Raw genomic sequence first — 26,502 nt, forward strand, 5'->3', positions numbered from 1 at the left:
ACAGAAAATTACCTGCTTGGTCCTTCTCCACCTGCAGAGAAAGATAGTTGGATACCTCACCAAGATCCTTCATGTCAAAGTGCTCCTTCAGCTGAGCTAGGGTGCTTTGATAAAAAGCCTGATTCTTCCAAAACATCAGAAGATCATCAACAAAACATAAACAATACAGTTTGTTTTGCCCCTCCTCCTTGACAAACACACATGGATCAGCTTTGCCCTGGTGAAAACCTAGAGAAAGCAATGTCTCAGTGAGTTTTGTGTTCCAACATCTGGCACTCTGCTTGAGACCATATAAGGATTTCCGCAGTTTACAGACCATTCCCTTCTGTATCTCCATCCCATCAGGTGGAAGCATGAACAGCTCCTCCCCCAAAACCCCGTACAAAAAAGCTGTATTAATGTCATGGTGGGTAACATGCAGTTTCTCCTCCGCAGCGATCTTGAGCATCAGCCGAATGCTCTCATATTTGACTGTGGGAGAGTAGGTCTCGTGGTAATCCTGTCCTGGTACCTGTGAAAAACCTCTGGCAACCAATCTGGCTTTGTGTCTGACTACCTTGCCATTCTGGTCTGTCTTGGCCTTGAAGACCCATTTGCTGCCAACCAGTCTCATTCCTGGGACTACCGGTACCAATTCCCAAGTTTGGTTCCTGTTCAAGGAATCAACTTCAGCCTTCATGGCATTAAGCCAAGGCTCAGCATCTTTAGAGGTCAACTCCTGAACCTCTTTGAAGCTTGAAGGTTCCCACACCTTCTCCGAGCTACTAAGAACAGCAGTTGCTGTCTTAGCAAACTCATCAGCATACCTCTTTGGAGGTCTGCCCTTGGTCGCCCTTTCAGACCTACGTACTAGACGCAAGTCTTCTGGACTCATCTCCTCTTTCTTAGGAGAAAAGTGACCAATGGTGAACAGTGGTTCTTCCAGTTCATTGTCAGACGCATCAGATGGTCTGACTGAGGCCTTTGCGCTCTGGTAGTCTGCTGTGTCATCACTGTCACTGACACCAGCAGCAGCAGCAGCAGCGCCGCCCACTGAACTGGAACCCGAACTCTGATCATCATCATCATCATCATCAGCAGCAGCAGCAGCAGCAGCAGCTTTCTCATCTTTAGCTGCTTGCTTGACATCACCTTCATCCTCCTCTGGGTAACTCTGGAAAATTCCCACATTTCCCCCCCACTTAGGATTGTACTCAACACTCCTTGTGAACTTAATGGACTTAGAGTCAGTCATCCATACCCTGTATGCACCTTTTTCGTACCCCATGAACAAACCATGTGCCCCACGCTTCCCAAGCTTGTTGGTTTGTTGTGTGCGTACCCACATGTCCGAACCAAAAATTCTCATGTGTTTGGTGTTGGGTTTCTTGCCAAACATCTTCTCATAGGGGGTACAACCAATGGGTGATGACAATCTGCGATTATAACTGTAAACCAAATTCCCCAAAGCCTCCCCCCAAAACTTATCAGGGAGATTGGCATCATGCAACAAGGTTTTGATTCCTTGCAGCAATGTTTGATTTGCTCTCTCCGCAAGTCCATTCATCCATGGCGATCTGGGCGTTGACATGTCATGCTGGATTCCCTTCTCAGTCAGGAAAGCTTCAAACTGCTGAGAAGTAAACTCCCCGCCCCGATCAGTAAAAAAACAAGAAATACGTTTACCGTGCACATTCTCCAACCAAGCACAGAATGCCTTAAACTTTGGAAATGCTTGTGATTTCTGTTCGAGCAAATACACATGAATGAACCTGGTAAAAGAATCAATCAGAATCATGAAGTACCTTGCTCCTCCTATAGAGGGCGCAAGTGGCCCAACCAGGTCCGCATGCACTAGCTGGTAGGGTTTGGAAGCCTGCCTGCAAGACTCCTTGCCTTTTGGAGCAACCTTCACCTTGTTCTCTGCACAAGATACACATTTCATGTGAAATTTACAGGGTTTGATGTTCAAACCTACAACCACCTCTGGCATCTTGGCCAGTGCCTTCCAAGAGAGGTGACAAAACCTTCGATGCGCATCATGAATGCAACCTGCATGAAGAACTTTGTTAGTTTGTGCAACACAACAAGAATCAGCATTATTCACAACAGCAGTGTCATCATAAGTTATATGGAACAAACCATCCATAAACTTTGCATGCAAATAGTCCTCTTTGCCTTTACTGATGACACAGACGCTCCTCTTGAAGGAAATCTGAAAACCACGCCCAGTAAGCTGTGGGACGCTCAACAAGTTGCTCGCAGCTCCTGGAACATAAAGTACATTACTGATGGTAGTGTGCAGACTTGCAAGTTTCACAGTCCCTTCTCCTGCAATTTGCAACGTCCTTCCATCAGCCAGGTGGATCTCACCTTCCTGAGGCTTGAAGGAGATAAAGAGATGCCTGTCCTTGGAAACGTGGCGGGTGGCACCTGAATCCACAATAAACCTGCCTTTGGCTGTTGGAGCAGTCTTTACAGCAAGCAAACCCTTGTTTTGCAGTGGTGTGGGCTTTTGCAGCTTGCCCCCCTGCTGCTCCTGGCCATCAGACATGCCTTTAGCCTTTGGTGAAGCAGTGCCAGCAAGCAACACCTTGCTTTCCACTGGCGTGGGCTTTTGCAGCTTGCCCCCCTGCTTCTGGTCAGCAGACGTGCCTTTAGCCTTTGGTGAAGCTGTGCCAGCAAACATCGCTTTGTTTGGCGCGGGCTCTTCACCCTCCCTCTGCTCCTGGCCATCTGCAGACGTCTGCGTCTGGCTCTGTTTACCTTTGCCTTTCCGGCCTCTGCAAAGGCGATGGCCTTGGTTCCCATGAGAAACAGAGCTCTCAGCTGCCGACTCCTTGGCTCCCCCTGGAGGCTGGAATGCTGCCTGGGATGACGTGACGGTCAGCTCCCCCTGCAGCTTGCAACCGGTGCCCTCAGCATCCCTGCAATCACCCGCATTCTGGGAAACAGCTAGGACCTCCGATGCAGTCAAACTCTGGGCTGGGATTTTTGGCAAATGAGCTTTTTTTAAAGCAGTCCACATTCCACGTGCAGTGGTGTTGACAGGCAGCGTCTTAATTTCCTCAAGAGATACAGATAGGACTATTACGTCCATCGCTCTCGAATCATGCGATTTCCATCTCTCTGTCAGAGGAACTGGGGGGGCATCAGAAACAACATGCCATACCCCAAACTGACGCAGCAAAGTCTCACACCATTTTGCCCAGGTTTCATAATTCTGCCCATCCAACTTAGGACACTGAGCAGTTTCTGAGGTCTGTAAGAGATCCATCTCAGCTTTTGGCATTAGCCGTGAGTCTATTTATGCCTTCAAAGACTCGTTATCTTGGCAGCCATTAATCACGAAGCCTTTCTGGCTTGGCTCCCAGGCCAATTAATCTGCCGGAGATCAAAGACTCTTTGCCGAGGTAGAACAGAAAAGCGTCCCTCTTTTCTTTCGCTTTCCCCACGTACCTCAAACGCAGTCTGTTGCAGCTTTACTCTCCTGTAGGTGCCGTGAATCTGGGCCCGAAACCTTGTTGTTGGGAAACTGCCAGGGAGATAGTGCCCATCATGAGCCCCCAAGCTGGGTGTCGGACGTCCATCGGCCTCCCGTAGTCACGCAGATCCAACAGTTAGCGACACGAAGCCTCTGGAAATTCCTAGCCACATTCCTAGGCTGGTGTACACTGTTTATCAGCAGATAAAAGCACAGCCAAAAGCTTGCACCGCAGAAGAGCAAAAGAGCATATTTACAGACTTTATTTAGGACATGAACAGAACAAAGAAAACACGTCCATTCTCAGTCAGCTTCTCTGACCAACTGAAATCGAAAGGAATATCAGAACAAAAACATCCTGTAAATAGGACATGCGCAGACTCTGTAACTTACAAAAGCCTGCTCCCTCTTAAGGTGGAACGGAAATATCCTAACAATTTCTCCCAGGTAAGAAGGCTTAGGATTGCAGCCTACTGGCTAATGATATAATAGCCAAAATATATTTTAGGCCTGCCTGAATATTTTGACTTGCAATGTGACGCTCAGTGACCCCGTGCATCAGCAATTGGGAGGGAAAAGCGGGACATTCCAGGGATCAAATAAGAAACAGGGATGGCTTCTGTAAATTTGGGACTGTCCCTGGAAAATAGTGAGACCTGGAGGGTCTGGGGTTTCTGGCATTGTCAGCCACTGTGAGAATAGGATGTTGGACTAGACGGGCCAGGTTCTTCTTTGGTCAATGGGTCCCCTACTGGGATGTGTGCCTTTGGCATGGTGACCTTGGCCTTTTGAGTGGAGCTGACTGCATTCATAGTACGCAGGAAATTCACTCAGTTGGTTCCACCCACATAGTTCTGATATTCACTTACCTGTATTTTTTGCTCTATAAGACGCACCCGACCACAAGACGCACCTAGTTTTTGGAGGAGGAAAACAAGAAAAAAAATATTCTGAATCTCAGAAGCCAGAACAGCAAGAGGGATCACTGCGCAGTGAAAGCAGCAATCCCTCTTGCTGTTCTGCCTTCTGGGATAGCTGCGCAACCTGCATTCGCTCCATAAGACGCACACACATTTCCTCTTACTTTTTAGGAGGGAAAAAGTGAGTCTTATAGAGTAAAAAATACGGTATCTTCTCCAACAGTCCTCAATCACTCTCTGTGTGTATGTGATGTGAAGGCAATCACAGAGCATTTTAGATGCTTGCAGCTAGAGATAGTGGATTATTCCCTTAAACCAGTGTTTCCCAACCACTGTTCCGCGGCACACTAGTGTGCCGCGACATGTTGCCTGGTGTGCCGCGAGATGTTGCCTGGAGGGAGGCGGGCGAGTCGGGCGGCGAGAGGCGGGGCGGCGGCGGCGAGGAGAGGCCGCCCAGCGCGGGGCTCTCGCCGTCTGCCTGCCTGGCTGCCTGCGAGCTCGGCGGGCAGCGCCTCCGTCCGCAGCGCCCGCCTCGCGGCTCTCATTCCCTGCCAAAGCTCACCCAGCCAAGCCGCGCTCTCCTGTGAGAATAGGATGTTGGACTAGACGGGCCAGGTTCTTCTTTGGTCAATGGGTCCCCTACTGGGATGTGTGCCTTTGGCATGGTGACCTTGGCCTTTTGAGTGGAGCTGACTGCATTCATAGTACGCAGGAAATTCACTCAGTTGGTTCCACCCACATAGTTCTGATATTCACTTACCTGTATTTTTTGCTCTATAAGACGCACCCGACCACAAGACGCACCTAGTTTTTGGAGGAGGAAAACAAGAAAAAAAATATTCTGAATCTCAGAAGCCAGAACAGCAAGAGGGATCACTGCGCAGTGAAAGCAGCAATCCCTCTTGCTGTTCTGCCTTCTGGGATAGCTGCGCAACCTGCATTCGCTCCATAAGACGCACACACATTTCCTCTTACTTTTTAGGAGGGAAAAAGTGAGTCTTATAGAGTAAAAAATACGGTATCTTCTCCAACAGTCCTCAATCACTCTCTGTGTGTATGTGATGTGAAGGCAATCACAGAGCATTTTAGATGCTTGCAGCTAAAGATAGTGGATTATTCCCTTAAACCAGTGTTTCCCAACCACTGTTCCGCGGCACACTAGTGTGCCGCGAGATGTTGCCTGGTGTGCCGCGAGATGTTGCCTGGAGGGAGGCGGGCGAGTCGGGCGGCGAGAGGCGGGGCGGCGGCGGCGAGGAGAGGCCGCCCAGCGCGGGGCTCTCGCCGTCTGCCTGCCTGGCTGCCTGCGAGCTCGGCGGGCAGCGCCTCCGTCCGCAGCGCCCGCCTCGCGGCTCTCATTCCCTGCCAAAGCTCACCCAGCCAAGCCGCGCTCTCCTTCCTGCCTCGCTTTGCTGCCTCCTCCCCCCCACCCCCAAAGCTTGGAGGTTCCCCGGCAAGGGGGAGGGAAAAAAATTGAAACTTACACTTTCGTGCGTCCCTCCCGGAGTGACGCTGCACGCTGACGTCACGGGGCTGTAATGGTGGTGTGCCTCGAGATTTTTTTCATCAAACAAGTGTGCCTTTGCCCAAAAAAGGTTGGGAAACACTGCCTTAAACAACAATAAATGGTCGTTGTCTTTAAAGCATCCTGACTTTTTATTTGAGACCTCCTAGTTTGTAAGATTAATACTAATAGCTTGCTGAATATTGACGCAAAATGTTCTCATTCCTTTGATGATTTTCGAATACAATTTCTTTCCTCATTAATTGCAGGCTACTACTCAGAGACGGGGAAATGGGATAAAGTTTTGGTGCAGCACTAGTCATAAAGTCTTCCCATCACTTTGTGTGGACTCAGCTATACAGCTGCAAATAAAATGTTTTGAATGGGTTGTAATATACAAATGTGATATATGTAATATACAGAGAAGTATGACTAGCCCAGGGACGCGGGTGGTGATGTGGGTAAAACCTCAGTGCCTAGGACTTGCCAATCGTACGGTCAGCGGTTTGAATCCCCGCGATGGGGTGAGCTCCTGCCCTTCGGTCCCAGCTTCTGCCCACCTAGCAGTTTGAAAGCACCCCTAAGTGCAAGTAGATAAATAGGTACCACTTTATAGCGGGAAGGTAAACGGCGTTTCTTTGTGCTGCGCTGGCTCGCCAGAGCAGCTTCGTCACGCTGGCCACGTGACCCGGAAGTGCCTGCAGACAGCGCTGGCTCCCGGCCTCTTAAGTGAGATGAGCGCACAACCCTAGAGTCGGACACGACTGGCCCGTACGGGCAGGGGTACCTTTACCTATGACTAGCCCAAGGTCACTCAGCAGATGCATGTGGAGGAGCAGGGAAGCGAACCCGGTTCACCAGATTACATGTCCACCGCTATTAACCACTACACCACCCTGGCTCTCATCAGTTCCCATAAAGTAAATTATGATGGAAAGGCAAACTCCCAGCTACATTCAAATATCCACAGAGGAGCATTTTCTCCACCCTCTTGAGAAATTCCTTCTAATCCAGAGAGCTTCTGTGTTGGGATGTTGGCTACAGGTGAGAGAGTCAGACACTCCTCAGACTGCTCTTGCTCCCCCGTGGAAAGATTGACAGGTATTTGGACAGGTAGGAGGAGACCTAGAAAGGGACAGTTACAGAGACCTAAGGTATAAAGGGAATCAAGCAGAAGAACGTCAACCTCATCAAAGAACAGGGAGAATGAGAACTGAATGGAGGCCTGTACTTCTCCCCAGAATCTTCTGCTCCCTCATTCATGTTATTTAGTGGACATTGGCTTGGAGGAACCCATGTCTGCAGAAGCAGCATATAGTGCTATCTTTAGATTCTCATTATCTAGTGGGGCGTGCAATGTACTGTTTGAAGTCTGACTTGTAGCTTCCACTTCTGAAAGTATTACTTAATAAGTTGGGGAGCCAAAATTCCCAAATATACAGGAGTGTGATTGTTTCTCCTTGGAGCTTTTAAATACTGATTGTGAAAATGCTGGTTATAATATAGATCCAAAAAAGGCACATTTTTTTCTCTTACTGCTAGACCCTGTGGGACTAAGTAAAGATTTTGCAGAAATAAAGTAGGAGATGTAGATTTTAAAATGTTCCTTTACAAGAAAGAGCATTATTTATAGTTCACAAGGTCTGGATTGTTTTCCTAGCTGACCTCAAATCAAGCAATTTAGGGTTTGTGATTCTGAATATTTTAAGATGTGAAAAGCAATCAAGAAAATTAAATATTGATTGTGGCTTTCTCTCTCTTTTTCTTTTGGAGTTATAAAAATATTTATGGTTTTCAAAATGTAAGGAAAAAAGATGCCATTCTCTCAGAGTAACAACACTGTTCTAAAGAATGTACTGTAAATCATTTTTTGATTGCAACAAGAAAAAGGCTGTAACACTTTTAAACTGAATTATGGTCAATAGTTTATGGTGGAGGACATGAGCAAGATTTAATTAAATGAATGGTTGGAGCACTGAAGGTTTACAGCAGAACATCTAAAGGCCAACAGCTTCTAAAAAATCACATCGGTTTTCTACTTGCTGGCAGAAAGACATGCATTAAACACAGGTATGTGATTCTTAATATTTATATAGGTTGCATTTTCAACACAAATTTTTGTGGTTGGCATATCTGATGATGATAACATCAATTTTCATACACAAAATCCTTTGCAAGTGAATGTGGGATAGGCAATCACAATCCAAAGGGGGGAAACACAAGTGTGTGTGTGTGTGTGTGTGTGTGTGTGTGTGTAACCAGCACACCTGAAATTGTGAACCTAATTCTGGTGCTGAGAAGAGCAAATCTGTTTGGGTTGTTGTTTGAGGCGAAGGATCTTTCTTGCTTCAGTATCAATTACAGTGGTACCTCAGGTTACATACGCTTCAGGTTACATACGCTTCAGGTTACAGACTCTGCTAACCCAGAAAAATTGCTTCAGGTTAAGAACTTTGCTTCAGGATGAGAACAGAAATCATGCTCCAGCGGCACAGCGGCAGCAGGAGGCCCCATTAGCCTAAAGTGGTGCTTCAGGTTAAGAACAGTTTCAGATTAAGAACGGACCTCCGGAACGAATTAAGTACTTAACCCAAGGTACCACTGTAGATGGTTGCATGCCTATGTTTACAAATTACAAAATACAAGGTGAGAAAAAGATCCCAGAAACAGAAATGTATCTCAACAGAGAACAGAAATCTACACAAACACAGAATTCTATGGCATATTCTACACTGACTTTGGGCAGAATATATAGTTCCCTCTGTGTGCTTATCAGAGCCTTTGAAGTAATGTGAATGTTACTTAAAAAAAAAAAAAAGGTCCACCATTTCTCCAATGAACTCAGGGCACTATGGGTGAGATATCCAGGGCTTTTTTCTTTTCAGCCAGAACTCACCGGAAATCAGTTCCAGCACCAATAAGGTGGGTGCCATTGTCATTTGTAAGAAAACAAGGGAGGTGTTCGTTGTGAGTTCCAGCACCTCTTTTTCTAGAAAAATAGCACCACTGATACCCGCTTTAGTGTCCGGTGTAATAGTGGCAAATGATAATACAAACGTCCACTCAATTCCATGTCTTGTTCACAACAACCCTGGGCATTAGGCAATGCTGAGAGGTAGCAAGTAGTCTTTTGTTTGTTGCCATTTGGTAACCCTCCGTCTTCCAGAAGATTTGCACGAGAGCTGGACCATAAAGAAGGCTGATCACCGAAGAATTGATGCTTTTGAATTATGGTGCTGGAGGAGACTCTTGAGAGTCCCATGGACTGCAAGAAGATCAAACCTCTCCATTCTGAAGGAAAGCAGCCCTGAGTGCTCACTGGAAGGACAGATCCTGAAGCTGAGGCTCCAATACTTTGGCCACCTCATGAGAAGAGATGACTCCATGGAAAAGACCCTGATGTTGGGAAAAATGGAGGGCACAAGGAGAAGGGGACGACAGAGGATGAGATGGTTGGACAGTGTTCTCGAAGCTACCAGCATGAGTGCCTGGCGTGCTCTGGTCCATGGGATCACGAAGAGTCAGACACGACTAAACAACAACATAGTTCAATCTGGCAACTCACGCTGTTGGCATCTATGCAAATTGGCCATTTCAAACTTTGGCACCATTGCAAATTGCTCACCGAAAGCGTTAGTTAGCTGGGGAGTTACCTTTGAGTTTTGGGACACAAAGACACCCGGGGAGCCTTTCTCTTACTCACTTCTTTCCTGTGTCTCCCCTCTGGCCATGTTGTCAAGTGAAGACGAGCAACTTACTTTTAGAAAGAGCTAAGGGGAAGGGGGAAAGTTGCAGTGCACAAATGATTGGGAAGATACAGCTATAAGGCTAAAGAAGTCTGTCAAGCTAAAAAAATAATAATGGCAGGATCTGCTCTTGGTCATCATTCTTCCTGATCCTTGAGCCACCACACACAATGGCTATATTTTGGGAATGGTGAATAGGTCAGACCATCAAAACCCAAATGACCAATTTTCTCCAGCTCCTAGCTGCTAATAAGTGCTGTGAAGAGCTCCACAAGAAGCCCATCACAAAGCCAAATGGCTACTTCTGGGTGGTTACAAGGCTGCCGAGACTACCCAGGACTCAAAGCTGTGTCACAATACTGGACTTCCTCACATGTTTTTATGTTGGCTAAGCCATTGTGGGAGGTCACAATATGGTAAGATAAAACAGACAAACTATTCCCCCCCCCATTGACTTTTTATACTCGTTTTTTTGTGCTTGTATTTCTTCAACATAAGAAGTGGAGATTTGAGAACGATGTGTTTTGCACCCTTTTTTCTTCTATTTATTTATCTCTTTCCATCTTTTCTCATTAAGATTTTCTGTATGGTTCGTTCATACTGCAATGTTCCATTGTTCTATTTGTGTTATAAAATTTTAACAGCAAAAAATTATCGAAACAAAAACTGATAACTAATAAAATAAAATAAAAATAGCATGTAACATTATGGTGGAAAACTCTTTGAAAGGGGTAGCCTGGGCTGGATCTATTTCCTCTCTTTCCAGGTTTCCTCCATTTCTCCAACAGGATGGTTTTAGCTGCGTAGCTTACCCTCAAAAACCACTTGTAACTGAAGATGGCATGTTTTATTTTTAAATGTTGCCACTCCACAGTTATAATATTAAGGGTGCTTTACCTAATTTTTTTCACAGGGAAGTGTGACTTCCATTCCCCACATATTCTCTCCTTGTATCTTACTCAGCTGAAATCCAGACAAATGAAGAAGGAATGGGAGATGAGAATAAAACATTGTGGACGGAGTTTCTTCTTGTTGGACTTCAGCATCAAAAGTCACCCACCCTTTTCCTTGGTGTTATCCTCTTCATGTCCCTTATCGCTCTCCTTGGAAACAGCCTCCTCCTGTTCTTAATTAAAATGAGCTCTGGTCTGCAGACCCCAATGTACTTTTTCCTCAGCCAACTAGCCTTCATGGACCTCTGCCAAGTTCTCTCCATCGTTCCCAAAATGACACTGGATTTCGCAACCCACAGCTACACCATTTCACTCTACGGATGTGCCGTCCAGATTTTTGTCACACTGGTCATGGGAGGAGCAGAGTGCCTCACCCTGGCAACCATGTCCTATGACAGGTACGTGGCTATCTGTAGGCCGCTGCAATATCCGGTCCTCATGAGGAGCAAAATCTGCAACATCATGTCAGTCGCTTCCTGGTTCTGGTCTTGTGTGCAGGCCCTGAACTGTTCCCTCTACGTGCTGCCTCTTCCCTACTGCAAGTCCAACGTGATTAGACACATCGGTTGTGATTATACAGCGCTTTTAAAGCTTTCTTGCTCCGACAATTCTGCATTTGAAAAATCAATATACCTTGGAACATTCCTAGTATTCCTAATCCCCATCTCAATCATCCTGGCTTCCTACACAGCCATCCTCCTTCAGGTTCTGAGGTCCCGCTCCTCCGGAAGTAGCCACAAGGCCCTGGGGACCTGCTTGTCCCACTTGTGTGTGGTGGGGATCTTCTATGGTTCGGCCATTTTAACATACATGACACCCGTATCTTCCTATTCAGCAGAAAAGGCTATGATCAACTCAGTGTTCATTACCATTGTCCCAGCCATGCTCAACCCATTCATATACAGCCTGAGGAACCGAGACGTTTTAGCAGCTCTGAGGAGACTTTTGGAAAAATGCATATTGTGTAAATAGTTGGACAAGAAAAAAATATATTAGAAACTTACATACAATGCTACTACTACTACTACTACCACTACTACTACTACTGTGATTTGCTTTCTATAAGGGATCTCAGTGCTATTTTACAAAACAATAAATACATTCATATACCCATTTCACATGTACAAAGAGCTAAATAATTGCACATATAAAAATCTCTTTAAAAAAACCCATTACATACATAAAAACAATTTCAGATTCAACACAGATGCCAAGTGGGATGACTTGGAAGATTTGCTGGAAGAAAATAATGACAATAGCAAGTTTGTCCAAACATATTTTAATCTTTTGATTGGAAAGAAAAAGTATCCAAATGCTTTTATGGGGAACACACTGAGGCTGCTTTCCTTCCCTCCCTCCCCACCCAATTCCCTGCTCCCTGAATGTGCCGGATTGCTCTGGACAGCCCAACCCAGAGCTGTTTCTGCTTGACTCTGCCAAAGTCCAGATCTGCCTTATTTGGTTTTGGCTTTGGCTGGACCCAGTGCTCAGACCTAATGTATCCCATCAAATGTCTGAGTCACAATCCAGAGAAAGGCTTCTTAAACAAAGAGCAGCATTGCTGCAAGACAGGCGCAGTTGGTGGTGAGAGATAGTTCTGCAACCCTGTAGCAGCACCCCTGCTACTTATGAGGAAAGTGATGGGGTGATGAATGGCAGTGCTGAGAGCAGGGCAGTTTGAGTGAAGTGGAAGAGCCAATCTGGCGTGCCCAAGCTGTCACAATCTTCCCACCGCCCTGTCCCACCCTACTAACCATCCTGGTGGTACATGGCAGTGATGCTGCTCCTGGGAGGCCGAGCCTGCAGTGCCTCCCCTCACTGCTGGCTATTCCTGCTCCAAGCACTTGTCCCTGTTTGAACTCACACAAGAGAGTTTGAGCTTTGGCATAGCTCTGCTCTCAGCCATGGCCTGGCATTCAAGGAATGAGGTCTATCCCCAAGGCAGAGTCCAAACTCTAAATATACTGTACTTTTCCGTGTATGAGACTATGGTTTTTTCTTTTAAAAACATGCTAAAAAGTAGGGGTCGTCTTATACATGGGTGGCATAGCTGTCAACGTTTCCCTTTTTTAAAGGGAAATTCCCTTATTCCGAATAGGATTCCTCGTAAGAAAAGGAAAAAGTTGACAGCTATGATGGGTGGTCCATAGGGTGGACGTTTGATTGGTTGCTGCCGCAGCTGTCAACAGCTATATTGCTTTGTGGTATATTGGTATATTGTTATTGGTTGCTTTGTCAGTGGGTGGTGTTGATTGGCTGATGCTCTGGCAGTTGGGCGGGCGATTGGCAGCTTCTGCCGGCGATGTGACAGACGGGATGTGGATTTTGTGACACGTGCAAAAGCTCCACAACTCTGGACAATTCTCCACAAAAAAGCTCAACAACTCTGTGGCATCTCCCCCCCCCCCATTTTCTTAAATCTGAGTCCCCCAAAATAGGGGTAGTCTTATACACAGAGGCGTCTTATAGACGGAAAAGTACAGTACTTTTTGAAGTGAGGCAATGAGAACTGTATACAGTGTTCCAAATGTGATCGCACCATAAATTTCTATCATGGTATTATGGTATCTTTAATTTTATTTTCAGTTCCTTTCCTAATGATCCCAGGCATGGAATTAACCTTTTTTCATAGCTACCACGCGCTGGATACCTTACGACGCCAAGGCCTCATTCCTGGTCTGTCTTTGCCGCTTGACACAGTTCAGACCCTGTGTCAGAAGCTAGAGTCAAGTGTAGGTCAACAATAAAAACATGGCGTCAGTGACGTTAACGTTTTATTCAAAACAACTAAACAGTGCAGGCCTAGTAATCCCAGTAACTCTTGCCTCAATGAGACAATAGCGAGGCGCGTTTGAAAACGGAAGCATTTACTTTCGGGTTTTCAGCGTTCAGGTTCGAGACGTTCTAGAACAGAGATACCACTGTACTTGTGAGATACACTCATACTCCCCCAAAGTGTTGGATCGCTCTCTATGTGTATGTGATGTGAAGGCAATCACAGAGCATTTTGAATGCTTGCTGGTAGAGATGGTGTGTGTGTGTGTGTGTGTGTGTGTGTGTGTGTGTGTGTTCCCTTAGGCAATAATAAACGGCAATTATCTTTAAAAATAGCCTGACATTTCTTTTTCTTGAGAACTTCTATTTATAAGATTAATACCAGTAACTTAGTGAATGTCGACATAGCAACAATTACCAAGTTACTGGCATTCATAAGATGTTTGTAGGCCACTGGTCAGGAACTACATGAGTAGATTTCTCAAGACCTGTTTTGGACTTGTTGCATATTTAGTGCTAAAATATGGACATAATATTGAAATTTGACCATCTCTCAAAGGTATTCAGCTGGTCGAATGTCAGAATTTGTTGACATTTCCTGCTGGCCCCTAAAATGTAAAGAATTACCAGAAGAGATGCAGAAGTTACAATAATCACTATCATATGTTAGAAGAAGTTCTAACAATCACTGTCATGACTGAGATGTGGAGAAAGACCATAATGAATGTTACTTCAAAGTTCTCTTCCCCTGTGAAAGGGGCTTCCTTTTTTTTTGGCCTCACTCTCTGTGCACTTTAAGGGACGTGGGTGGCGCTGTGGGTTAAACCACAGAACCTAGGACTTGCCAATCAGAAGGCTGGCGGTTCAAATCCCCACGAGACGGGGTGAGCTCCTGCTGCTTGGTCCCTGCTCCTGCCAACTTAGCAGTTCGAAAGCATGTCAAAGTGCAAGTAGATAAATAGGTACCACTCCGGTGGGAAGGTAAACAGCGTTTCCGTGCACTGCTCTGGTTCGCCAGAAGCGGCTTACTCATGCTGGCCACATGACCCAGAAGCTGTACGCCGGCTCCCTCGGCCAATAAAGCGAGATGAGCGCCGCAACCCCAGAGTCGGCCACGACTGGACCTTTACCTTTACCTTTTACTGTGCACTTTAGAATTTCTTTAGAGTTTTGGTGGGTTTGTGGTTTGCATTCCTTTCATCTAGCAAATTGGAGGGGGGGGGAGTTGGTGGGTGGGAATGGACAAGAATTTCCATAAGGAAAATGTGCTTTGAAAGTATGTTTGAAGTTTGAGTTGTAGCTTCCAGTGTGCCTTAATTGAAGTCATGGGGCCAAAATTCCCAAAGGTATAGGAGAGTGATCATTTCTTCATGAAGATTTTAAATACTGTTGGTGAAAATGCTGGTTGTGATGCAGCAGATATAGATTTTTAAAATGTCGCTATATAAGAGAGACTATTTTTCAATAGTTCAGAGAGTCTGAATTGTTTTTGCAACTGACCGCAAAACAAGGAATTCAGTCTTTATGATTCTGAATATTTTAATGTGTGGAAAGCAATCAAGAAAACACTTTACTACCCTAAGGCACTAAATATTGATTGTGATTCCCCCCTTCCTTTTGAAGTTATAAAAATATTTCCACTTTTCAAAATGTAGGCAAAGTAAGTCATTAATTCAGATTAACAACTCTTTCAAAGAATGTACTGCAAATCATTTTTTGCCTACAACAGGAAAAACGTGGCAACCCTTTAAACTGAGTTGTGGTCAATTAGCTTAGGGGAGTACTATGGAAGAGATGAGCAAGATTTAATTAAATCAGTGGATGGAGCACTGATAATTTACAGCAGAGGACTTATATACCAGCTTCTTTTAAAACATAAGCTGTCTTTCTGCTTGCTGTTGCAAACACATGCGTTAGACTCAGGTATGTGACTCTTCTCATTGTCATTGCAATCTAATTCTTCTTTTCTTTTCTGTTTTGTATTGTTCTTTGGTGACAACACAAATTTTCATAAAGAAAATCCTTTGCAAGAGAATCTTAAACAGGCAAAGAGAGACCAAAGGAAAAACTATACTGATAATGTGTCTGTGTGTCTGTCTGTCTGTGAGTGACACCATAAGACACTAGAACTTAGGACGCAAGGGAGAAATCAGTCATAGCTGAGTAAGGTTGTCTTCCATGAACACAGTTTTAACAGTTACAGATGGGTAGCCGTGTTGGTCTGCCATAGTCCAAATAAAAAAATTCCTTCCTGTAGCACCTTAAAGACCAACTAAGTTAGTTCTTGGTATAAGCTTTCGTGTGCATGCACACTTCTTCAGATACACAGTTTTAACAGTGAGTCCATAAGTGACTGTGGAGGCCAATTCTGGATCCACACGTCCTTCCACAGTGGGGACAGGGCGGGAGTTGATCACGGTGTGGATTTGCCAAGCGTGCCTTCCTCTTAGCACGTTTCTCCCTTTTGTCCCGAATTTGAGTGTCTTCAAAGCCCATGGCACATTTGGTAAAGGCTGTTCTCCAATTGGAGCACTCACAGGTCAGTGTTTCCCAGTTGTTGGTGTGACAGCTACACATATACTCCATTTGGGAGTCATGTTTATGTCGGGGGTATTAGTCATTCATTTTCAGAAAACTGTCTTCAAGAGTTTCTGCATGTAAGATGAAACTCTGGCTGTGAAGCTGGATTGTTTGCACTGGTGCAAATATAAGACAGTGACATCATGGACATGCACAGTGTGTTATGTGAGAGTGACTGAGAGAGAGTTTCAGTTTTAATCTACTGAAAAGATGCAAGCAGATCTGCTGCTGTGGGGATCCACAGCAGTCTCTGTAAATAGCAATCGCTATGCTTGTTGTTGTTTAGTTGTTTAGTCGTGTCCGACTCTTCGTGACCCCATGGACCAGAGCACGCCAGGCACTCCTGTCTTCCACTGCCTCCCGCAGTTTGGTCAAACTCATGCTGTGGTAGCTTCGAGAACACTGTCCAACCATCTCATCCTCTGTCGTCCCCTTCTCCTTGTGCCCTCCATCTTTCCTAACATCAGGGTCTTTTCGAACAATCGTGTGTTGCTCATCAATCAAGACTCAGGGCCGATTTCCTCACGCTTCACTAACAGACTGTATTTCAACTCTGCTAAACATGTGGTTGGAAGTGTGCTGGGCGAATCTTTCACAGTAGCTTTCACGCCATAAACACCCACAGTTTACTCAGAAGTTAATGGGAAATCCATTCTTTATTTGAAAAAAATAATAATCCTGTATCCCATCTGGGCACTGTGATGTGGTTCTCCTCTCTGATCTAGCAACTGGTGTTGCATGGAAAGCCCTTTTATTTTAAATTATTTTATCTGTGAAAATTAGCATCTTTTAATCTCATATATCATTCATGGCTTTCCCTGCCCCTTCTATCCACTTTGCATTTGATTTATTGTTAATAAGGTATCTTTTATGTTGGTTAAGGCAGAAATCTAAAATGATAAAATGATAACTAATAAAATAAAAAAGGGGAATATATTAATGATAAGCTTCTTGAAAGAGGGAACCAGAGCTGGATTAATTGGCTACATACAGGAGGGTTTCAGCTCTTTTAAAAGGCCTCTTTGCTTGTATATCATGAATCTCACACACATCCAATTGGGTCATGTAGCCTACCTACAAAAAAACACTGATAACATAAGATGGCATAATTTATTTAGAAATCCTGGGTTCCCACCCACCCCAGTTACAATATTAATGGCTGTTTACTTACAATTCTCTCAAAGTACTATGTGACTTCTATCCCCAGCTTTTCTCTCCTTGTATCTTATTCAGCTAAAATCCAGACAAATGAAGAAGGAATGGGGGGTGAGAATAAAACATCGTGGACGGAGTTTCTTCTTGTTGGACTTCAGCATCAAAAGTCACCCACCCTTTTCCTTGGTGCCATCCTCTTCATGTCCCTTATCGCCCTCCTTGGAAACAGCCTCCTCCTGTTCTTAATTAAAATGAGCTCTGGTCTGCAGACCCCAATGTATTTTTTCCTCAGCCAACTAGCCTTCATGGACCTCTGCCAAGTTCTCTCCATAGTTCCCAAAATGACGGTGGATTTTGTAACCCACAGCTACACCATTTCGCTTTCTGGATGCATCACCCAGATTTCTGTCACGCTGCTCTTGGGAGGGGCAGAGTGCCTCATCCTGGCGACCATGTCATATGACAGGTACGTGGCTATCTGCAGGCCGCTGCAATATCCGGTCCTCATGAGGAGCAAAATCTGCAACATCATGTCAGTCGCTGCCTGGTTTTGGTCTGCGTTCCAGGCTCTGAGCTGTTCCCTCTATGTGCTGCCTCTTCCCTACTGCAAGTCCAATGTGATTAACCATTACCTGTGTGATTACCCAGCGCTTATACAATTGTCCTGCTCTGACAATTCTGCATTTGTGAGATCAACATACTTTGGTAATTTCATGGTCCTTCTCATCCCCATCTCAGTCATCCTGGCTTCCTACATAGCCATCCTACTTCAAGTCCTCAGAGCACGCTCCTCAGGAAGTAGCCACAAGGCTCTGGGCACCTGCTTGTCCCATTTGTGTGTGGTTGGAATATTCTATTCAATGGCCATGTTTACGTACATGACCCCCTATACAGCGGAAAAATCCATGATTAACTCAGTGTTTACTACCATTGTCCCTGCTATGTTGAACCCTTTCATATACAGCCTGAGGAACCGCGATGTTCTTGCAGCTTTGAGGAGACTTTGTGCAAAATGCATATTGTGTAAATAATTGGATAGGAAAAAAGAAACTATCCATGATGTTATCCTCAGAACCAGCAGAACTCTTAAACATAACTGAAAATAACTAACTAGGCATAGATGAATTTGTTCATTTCAGTTTAACTCAGTTTCTCATTTTTCCAGTTTTAAGTTCAGCTCTCCACATTTCCACATCAGTTTACAACTGGGTGGCTTTTTAAAAGGTCTTGTTAAAATTCATTAGCATTCCAATCTGAATTTCTCCTAATCCTCCTGTTGCTGTATGCAACAGTTTGCAGAGCAGTTTCCCGTATTGTGATGCATTTCTATGTGCTACTTTCTACAATATAAGCATGTTCATGCACACCTTACCTTATCAAATGCATTTTTTAACATTTTTTAACATTTTTTTGGGCTGGAGAACTGTATTGTAAAGTCTGGACAACTGCAAAATTTGAAAGCTGGGTGTATATTTGTTTGTGTGCTGCTTAGGAAAGCATGAATTTGGGAGAACTGAATCAGAATTATCTTCCACCAATAAGAAGGAGACAGGCAGAAGTGACAGAAGGCTGCTGAAACTGCTAAGTGGTTTAAAACTAAATTTATTTGATGACAAGAAAGTATTAAAATGTAAATTACAAAAAAATAGAAAGAGGTAATGCAGTACTGCAACAAGACAGAAACAACAGAAACATTTAGTATATTTATTTTTCAAAAAAACACACACATTGTAAATAATTATTGAGAAACTGGACAATAAAAAGGTCCTCCTATTAACTAGAAGTCCCTGTAATAGATCAATCATAGAATTCTAAAGTTGGAAGGGATCCTGAGGGACATCTAGTCCAACTCCCTGCAATGCATATATTGAGAATAAAGCTCTTAAAATTCTATGCCTTGGTCTGGGAGGCTACAAAATTGGGTTGGGGGATTTCAGTGATTCCAGTGATTTTTTTGGGGGGAGGCACACAGGTCATGATTTCTCCCTCACCCCAGTTCCCTATTCCAAGGTACATTTGGCAGTGGAGCGGGGAAATTATTGAGCAAGGTCTCAATATGGGGGTGGTACCATTCCACTACCACTATTCCACAGAATGTCACTTGGAAGAATACATTGGGAGGTAGGAAGAAGGTGCCCACTGGCCAACTGGAGTCAAGAGGAAACTCCAGTGAGTGTCTTGTCCCCAGATTACAGCATCTTTCAAAAAGAGGCGACATGGTTTATCTCAGTCTTTCACCCAGCGCATCACTACAAATTCACAATTTAGCCTAGCTTTAAATCCGTATCTCTCAGCCTACTATATCTAGCCTCACTTCCATTGTGAAGAGTGGTCCATTAGTGTGAATGGGGCCTTGCCCCTCCAACCTCAGTCTGCCCTCATCCAATCTCAACCTGTTCCTTATGTCTCAGTGTTGCCCTTGTAGAACTTAGAAGGAAATCTTCTTCTTCTTTGGCGATCACTCGTAGCCGAGTAAGATCGTCTTTCATAAACACGGTTTTAACGATGAGTCCGTAAGTGACTGTGGAGGCCAATTCTGGATCCACACGTCCTTCCACAGTGGGGACACTGGTTTCTGGGTGGGAGATGATCATGGTGTGGATTTGCCAAGCGTGCCTTCCTCTTAGCACGTTTCTACCCTTGTGTCCTAAGTTCGTGTGTCTTCAAAGCCCATGACGCCTTTGGTAAAGGCTGTTCTCCAATTGGAGCGCTTGCAGGCAAGCGTTTCCCAATTGTTGGTGTTCATACTACATTTTTTTAAAAAATTGCCTTGAGAGAGTCTTTAAACCTCTTTTGTTGACCACCAGCATTACGCTTTCCATTTTAAAGTTCGGAATAGAGTACAGTGATACCTTAGGTTACATACGCTTCAGGTTACAGACTCCGCTTACCCAGAAATAGTACCTCAGGTTAAGAAATTTGCTTCAGGATGAGAACAGAAATCGCATGGCAGTGGCACGGCAGCAGCAGGAGGCCCCATTAGCTAAAGTGGTGCTTCAGATTAAGAACAGCTTCAGGTTAAGAACGGACCTCCGGAACGAATTAAGTACTTAACCCGAGGTACCACTGTAGTTGCTTTGGAAGACGATCATCAGGCATCCGCACAACATATGAAAACTAAACTAGAAGTGGTTGCTCTGCCTGTCATTGGCTCTGGCTGTTTGCCCTCCTGCCTTCTTCCCAGACAGTCTGAATGGGCAACAGCCGTCACTGCTCAGTTCCCTCAATAATGGATTCTGATTGACTCTAGTAGACTGTAACTGCCTTCCAAAGGTCCTGTCAATCACGAGCAACACATTGCCAATATTCAGAACATGTGCAGCCTGCTGGGTCAGGCCAGTGGTTCATCTGGTCCAGCATCTTGCTCTTACAGTGCCCAATAAGATGCCTGTGGGAAACCCCAAAGCTGTGCCTGTGCAGTCAGCACTCTCCCCATTTGCATAGGCATGCACAGCACGTTTCATTAGGGTGTGCACCCAGGGATGTTGTAAAAAATGATTTCAGCAAAGGAAGAAGGGGCAGGGAATGACAAGACAAACAAATAAATAGGGACAAGCGAGAGGTAAAGAGGAAAAACCACAAGAGCAGTCAGGAAGCCAAAATAGGAGTTTTTTCAGCAGAGAAAAAGACTCATGCCAAGCTGACCAGATGCAGGGCACTTATGGAAGTCCAAGGGTGGAATGGCTTCTCCACTTCCTTGCTTAAAAGGTAAAGGGACCCCTGACCATTTGGTCCAGTCGTGACTGACTCTGGGGTTGTGGCGCTCATCTCGCTTTATTGGCCGAGGGAGCCAGCGTACAGCTTCCAGATCATGTGGCCAGCATGACTAAGCCGCTTCTGGCGAACCAGAGCAGCACACAGAAACGCCGTTTACCTTCCCGCCAGAGTGGTACCTATTTATCTACTTGCACTTTGATGTGCTTTCAAACTCCTAGATTGGCAGGAGCTGGGACCGAGCAACGGGAGCTCACCCTGTAGTGGGGATGCAAACCACTGACATTCTGATTGGCAAGTCCTCGGCTCTGTGGTTTAACCCACAGCACCACCCACATCCCTATTTCCTTGCTTACAGACCATAAAAAAGCAGCCCCTATCCCCTTCAGATCTCTCTCCACGAAAGGTGACCAGTGGAGTGAGGATGGAGACAGAAACAGACACAGGCAGAAGAAAAAGGCTGGAATGGATCTGCAGGGGCAGCTAGTGGAGCCAATCACTCTCATTCCCACTGCCGCTGCCACTTCCAGAGACAGACACAGGCAGAGGCTCCAAGTCCTTTCCAGATCCATTCCATTCCATTTCTTCTGCCTGCATCTCTCTTTGTCTGCTTCCCTTGACCCACACCCTTTTTAACATCAGGGTATGCCTGGACACCCCCAGCACACCCCCTGTGTACTTCTAAGCCCACTTGTGATTCCCAGTGATGATATTCAGAGACCTCCAGCACTGGGGGTACAACATTGTGGCTGGAAGCCACTGATAGTCTAATCCTCCATGAATTTGTTGATGTTGGGATGAGAGCAGAAGAGCTAAGAGGGACGTACTTGCAGATGTGATTGTAAAGGATGGCATACAAATAATAAAATCATTATTATTATCATCATCATCATGGGTGGTTATTGTACATGTTGCAACCTGTCTGGTTCAAGACAGGAACCAGAGCTGACTGGTCAGAACGGAATGACAATGTGATCATGTGAGCCTGTGCACTGTCAATCCATAGCAATCTGTCCCTCAATAAGTAGGAGAAACGTCACGGTAGGGAAAATCAATGTGGTTTGACCAGGACTTCTCTCTGCATGGTGCCCTGTAAAATCATTTATACCATGTGATATTTTACAAAGAATTTTCTCAGTCCTGCTAGCATATCCCAGTTCCTCTAGACATATATGAAAGTATTTGTCATTGTAGGTGCTATAGTAATCAACACCATATATCCCAAAATAGATGCTCCATAGCAGAGTACCATGACACACAAATTGGGCAAGCAGGTTTCCTAAGGCCTGGTGGCTTCTCAAATGATAGCACGGCACCTAACTTTTAAGGGATCCAGGAACAATGAAGACTTTCCTATCGCTGGAGCTGGCAGCCCAGAATATGCCTGGCCCCTTCACTGAAGTTTATTGTAAAAAAAATATTTTTGTGAGACCAGGGAATGATAATACTTAGAATTCATACAACATTTTAGGGCACTCAAAACACTTCAGATTACACGTTATCCCTGAACATTATGTTATTATCATCTCCATTTAGGAGCTCAGCCCCAGCAGGGACACATTGTCTTGCTTGAAGCTGTAGTATATATTATTAAACCAAAGGAAGTAACATTCATTCAGAAACAAAGCTACAGTATGAATATTGGGGAACATTTTTTGCTATGGTCACCAATCACACAGCAATAATGAAAGTTAGGGTGCTTCCAGATGGGGGATTAATAATGCAAACAGTACATTAAGGTATTGCAAATAGGTCCCATTTTGGTTTGCAGACTCTTCACACATGAGTAGCATGAAAACCAAAATAATACACCCATTTGAAGCGCCCTTAGACAAAATTTGCATCTCTCACCTTAAGTTCCCTCCAGCTAAATTTCAGCCCTTGCATAAATTCCAAAGGGAGAGTACCTGTCATTCTGTTTCCTGCTGAAATCATTGACACAGTGCGCATCTTGCAAAGAGCTTTCTCAGTGCTGCCAAGACGTCCCGGTTCCTCAGGCTGTATATGAAGGGGTTCATCATGGCAGGCACAATGGTACAAAACACAGCGTTTATCATGGCCCTTTCTGCTGAATAGGAAGCGGCAGGTGTCATGTACGTCAAAATGGCCGTAACGTAGAAGATCCCCACCACACACAGATGGGACAAGCAGGTCCCCAAGGCCTTGTGGCTACTTCCAGAGAAACGTGCTCTGAGAACTTGAAGTAGGATGGCTATGTAGGAAGCCAGGATGATTGAGATGGGGATGAAAAAGATCACAAAACTACCAACGTATTCTGTTATATCAAATGCAAAATTGTCAGAGCAGGACAACTGAACAAGGGCTGGGTAATCACACATGTAGTGTCTGATCACATTGGACTTGCAGTAGGGAAGAGACAGTACATAAAGGGAACAGATCAAGGCCTGCACAGAGGACCAAAACCAGGCAGCAACTGACATGATGTTGCAGATTTTGCTCCTCATGAGAACCGGATATTGCAGCGGCCTGCAGATAGCCACATACCTGTCATATGACATGGTCGCCAGGATGAAGCACTCTGCCCCTCCTACGAGCATTGTGACAGAAATCTGTACAAAACATCCATAGAGTGAAATGCTGTAGCTCTGGGTTACAAAATCCACCGTCATTTTGGGAACAATGGTGAGAACTTGGCAGAGGTCCATGAAGGCTAGTTGGCTGAGGAAAAAATACATTGGGGTCTGCAGACCAGAGTCTGTCTTGATCAGAAAAAGAAGGAGGCTGTTCCCTATCAGAGCTATGATGAACATGAAGAGGATCACACCAAGGAAAACCATAGGTGACCTTTGATGCTGAAGTCCAACCAGAAGGAACACGGTCCATGACATATTCCCTTCTCCCATTCCTCCTTCACTTGCCTGAAGACTTAAGCAGAAGACTTGTGAGAAGTGGTGTGCCAAATTGTAGGGTTGAATCCACTGTACACATAACATAAACAACAAAAAGAGAGCAGTTTTTATAGAATGGATTGTGTCTAATGCTCCGCACACTTAGTTCTGTCTGTGCAACAAGACTTCTCTTCTCTCCTCCAAGAGTCCACAAAATATGTTTGGGGGTTCCCAACCCTCCAGTTGAGATTTTGAGGGTTCAAAGAGACACCTGGAAAGAAGAGGAAGTTCTACAGAATGCATGAAAGTCCATTTTGCAGGCAGAGCTTCAATGTTGGATACTGCCCAATATGTTAGAAATCTCTCTGGGTGCATCCAGATTCTCACTACAGTGGTACCTTGATTGACAACCTTAATCTGTTCCAGAAGTCTGGTCTTAAACCAAAGCGAACTTAAACCAACCTGTGCTTTCCCATAGAAAGTAATGGAAAATGGATTAATCCATTCCAGATGATGAAAAGCAACCCCCCAAAAGAGCAATTTGACATGCATTTTACTACTGTATTTTGCGCTACCCCTGTCCCCCTCCCCTCACCGCAAAAGGTGCAGAAATACTTGGGAAATGGTAGGATAATTCGTAAAAACCCAGCCAACCTCGTTTTTTAGAAGAGAAAGGAAATAGGGTGTTTGAGGTTGATCTAGCCCCAACTTCTTCTTTCATATCGCTAATACCTGGGACTTTGGCTTGGGACTTTCCATTGTTGTTTGGGTGAAGCCCATTTCAATTCTTTTTCAGTGGAAATGGGTCACTTGGGATCCAGATTCACTGCTATAGGAGGGAAATCTCTAACATGCAACCACTGGAAGGACCGTGTTCCTGTCCCTCCAGATCCATAGCACTACCCCTTTCTCAGCTTATCTGGAGCAGGTTTAGAGATTCTGGCCCGTTCTCAGGGATGATGGGTTCTATAGCTTCAACATCTGGATGGCGTCAGGTTGGCAGCCCCTGCCTTACTCTAACCTATCCAGCAGGCTGTAATGGGTATGAAGGAAAGGACAAACTCAATATGTAATAAATGAATGCACAATAATAGGTCATTTATCAAAGCTTATCATGCTTTAGAGAGACACAAAACTCCCCATCCTTCCCAAACTCAGCCTAAGCATGAGAATGGAATACTCTGTTCGTAAATATTCCTGTTTGAAATGAAAGGACATGGATAGCAGGTGTTAAGCCGGTGTCAATGATACAGCTAAAGAATACCAATGCCAGGCTGTTGTAGCTCAGTTGCTTTGCAGCTGCAAAACCATGACTCCTGTAGTAAATTGTTTCCAGCAGAATGTTTTATCGGATGTACATTTTAAAGTGCCACACAGGGAGAATGTGGGAATAAATAACATGTGTAGTGCCAAGCCTGACTTTCAAATGAAATCTGGTTTATAAAAATATCTGTTTCTCTTTATTGAATCCTATGACTTTTCCTGGAGGGTATGGCAGGATGAAAAAATAACTAAAAGGAATATGCATACGCTAAATAAATACATACATTTTCCTGTTTGAAGATATTTTTCCTATTTTCCATAAGCTTGCAAGGTTCTTAAGTACAAGTAAATTGGTGTTATCATGAATCAGCATGATGGACCATCATGTGGCAAGGCATTGCATGCCATTTTAGTTCTACTCAGAGTAGATCTGTTGAAATGAATGGCCATGACTAACTTAGGTCCATTGATTTCCATGGGGCTACAGAGTTGCATGCAATACAAAATAACTATGACTTCTACAAATGTTCAGAATTACATACCTGTGTCAACCGCTTCTGTTTACAACAGAAAGAAGGGAGAAAAGTTTAGTTTCTTAAAATGAAAATGAATTCCAAGGCTCCATTGAAAAACTGTGAGGCCTCTGTTGTGTTAATTAATTTTTTACAATAATTGCTACTGTTATAACTCCCCAGTTTCAAAGGGGTGGCAATTCATCCTCTACCGCAAAAATGATTTCCCTTCCATTCTTTAAGAAAAAGAGAAGTGCCTTCTTAATTAATGAGAAACGTTCAGAATCTTTTTATATTCAAAAATAGGGGTTAGGAATGCCATGACCTATATTCATGGCTGCAGAATCACATGTGCCTTTGCTTCCTTTAGACATGCTTGATTTTTAAAATTCCAAAACCTAAACAAACCAATTCATGCTCCCTGATAAAGCAACGTGCATATCTCTGAAAATTTCCCAACGTACATTTACAGCGAAATGTTTGCTTAGCTCCACTGACTCCCTATTTCCAGAGGCAGGAAATATATATCTGCCTTTTGATTCTGAAACATTCAGACCAGAACCAGTATTTCTCACCTGGCCCATCTCCAATCCAGCATTTCTACTCTCCATGGAGAAATGCTCCACCAGCTCCACCCTGAGGGAATCTGGCTCCCAAACCATTATTTTAATTGTTACCAAATGTTGTTGCAGTTCAAATGTGAAAACTTCCTAGCACTCACCATCTGAAGATGCTGAAATGCTTTCATGGACAGTATGGATGTATGTATTTTCAATTTCTATACCTCTTTATATTTTAAATAAAAACCTCAAAGGGATGTACCACATATTAAATCAATAAATCAATAAAACAATAGTCGGGTGATGCTCTTCTGACCTCATGAGGAGCCTCTTAGTAGGTCTGGGTGAGTGTGGGCCCTGCCCCCTAGGCCAGTTAGAAAGGGCCTTGCCGGAGCGGCCTTCACGCCTCACAGCTGGACGTATTTGATAATATTGAGGATGATGATGATGATGAATGTTCCAACACATCTACTAGACAACAAAGGAGCAGAAGTAAAATCTGTTCCGTGCT

The 26,502-nt window shown here is 44.5% G+C and overlaps 5 protein-coding genes across 5 annotated transcripts in view; 2 read left to right on the forward strand and 3 right to left on the reverse strand.

The window, feature by feature from the left end:
- LOC308581470 (olfactory receptor 2T27-like) overlaps positions 1–26,502 on the reverse strand; it is a gene marked incomplete at its 3' end in the record, with an annotated part of 241,324 nt that overhangs the window by 26,444 nt on the left and 188,378 nt on the right. The window lies entirely within an intron of this gene.
- LOC308581040 (olfactory receptor 2D3-like) overlaps positions 1–26,502 on the reverse strand; it is a 113,081-nt gene that overhangs the window by 22,011 nt on the left and 64,568 nt on the right. The gene's annotated exons all lie outside the window — the stretch shown is intronic.
- Positions 10,833–11,555, forward strand: LOC308579685 (olfactory receptor 2AG2-like; the record flags this gene model as incomplete). Its single annotated transcript, XM_081180621.1, has 1 exon — positions 10,833–11,555. Exon 1 carries the CDS (start codon positions 10,857–10,859, stop codon positions 11,553–11,555), a length of 699 nt encoding a protein of 232 aa, XP_081036747.1. The 5' UTR covers positions 10,833–10,856.
- LOC308579686 (olfactory receptor 2AK2-like) lies at positions 17,435–18,124 on the forward strand (the record flags this gene model as incomplete). Its single annotated transcript, XM_081180622.1, has 1 exon — positions 17,435–18,124. One exon carries the CDS (start codon positions 17,435–17,437, stop codon positions 18,122–18,124), a length of 690 nt encoding a protein of 229 aa, XP_081036748.1.
- On the reverse strand, positions 22,739–23,365 carry LOC308579687 (olfactory receptor 2AK2-like; the record flags this gene model as incomplete). Its single annotated transcript, XM_081180623.1, has 1 exon — positions 22,739–23,365. The coding sequence occupies one exon, from the start codon at positions 23,363–23,365 to the stop codon at positions 22,739–22,741; it is 627 nt and encodes a 208-aa protein (XP_081036749.1).

Source organism: Podarcis bocagei, assembly GCF_964188305.1.
Source record: "Podarcis bocagei genome assembly, chromosome: 2".
Lineage (NCBI taxonomy): Eukaryota > Metazoa > Chordata > Lepidosauria > Squamata > Lacertidae > Podarcis > Podarcis bocagei.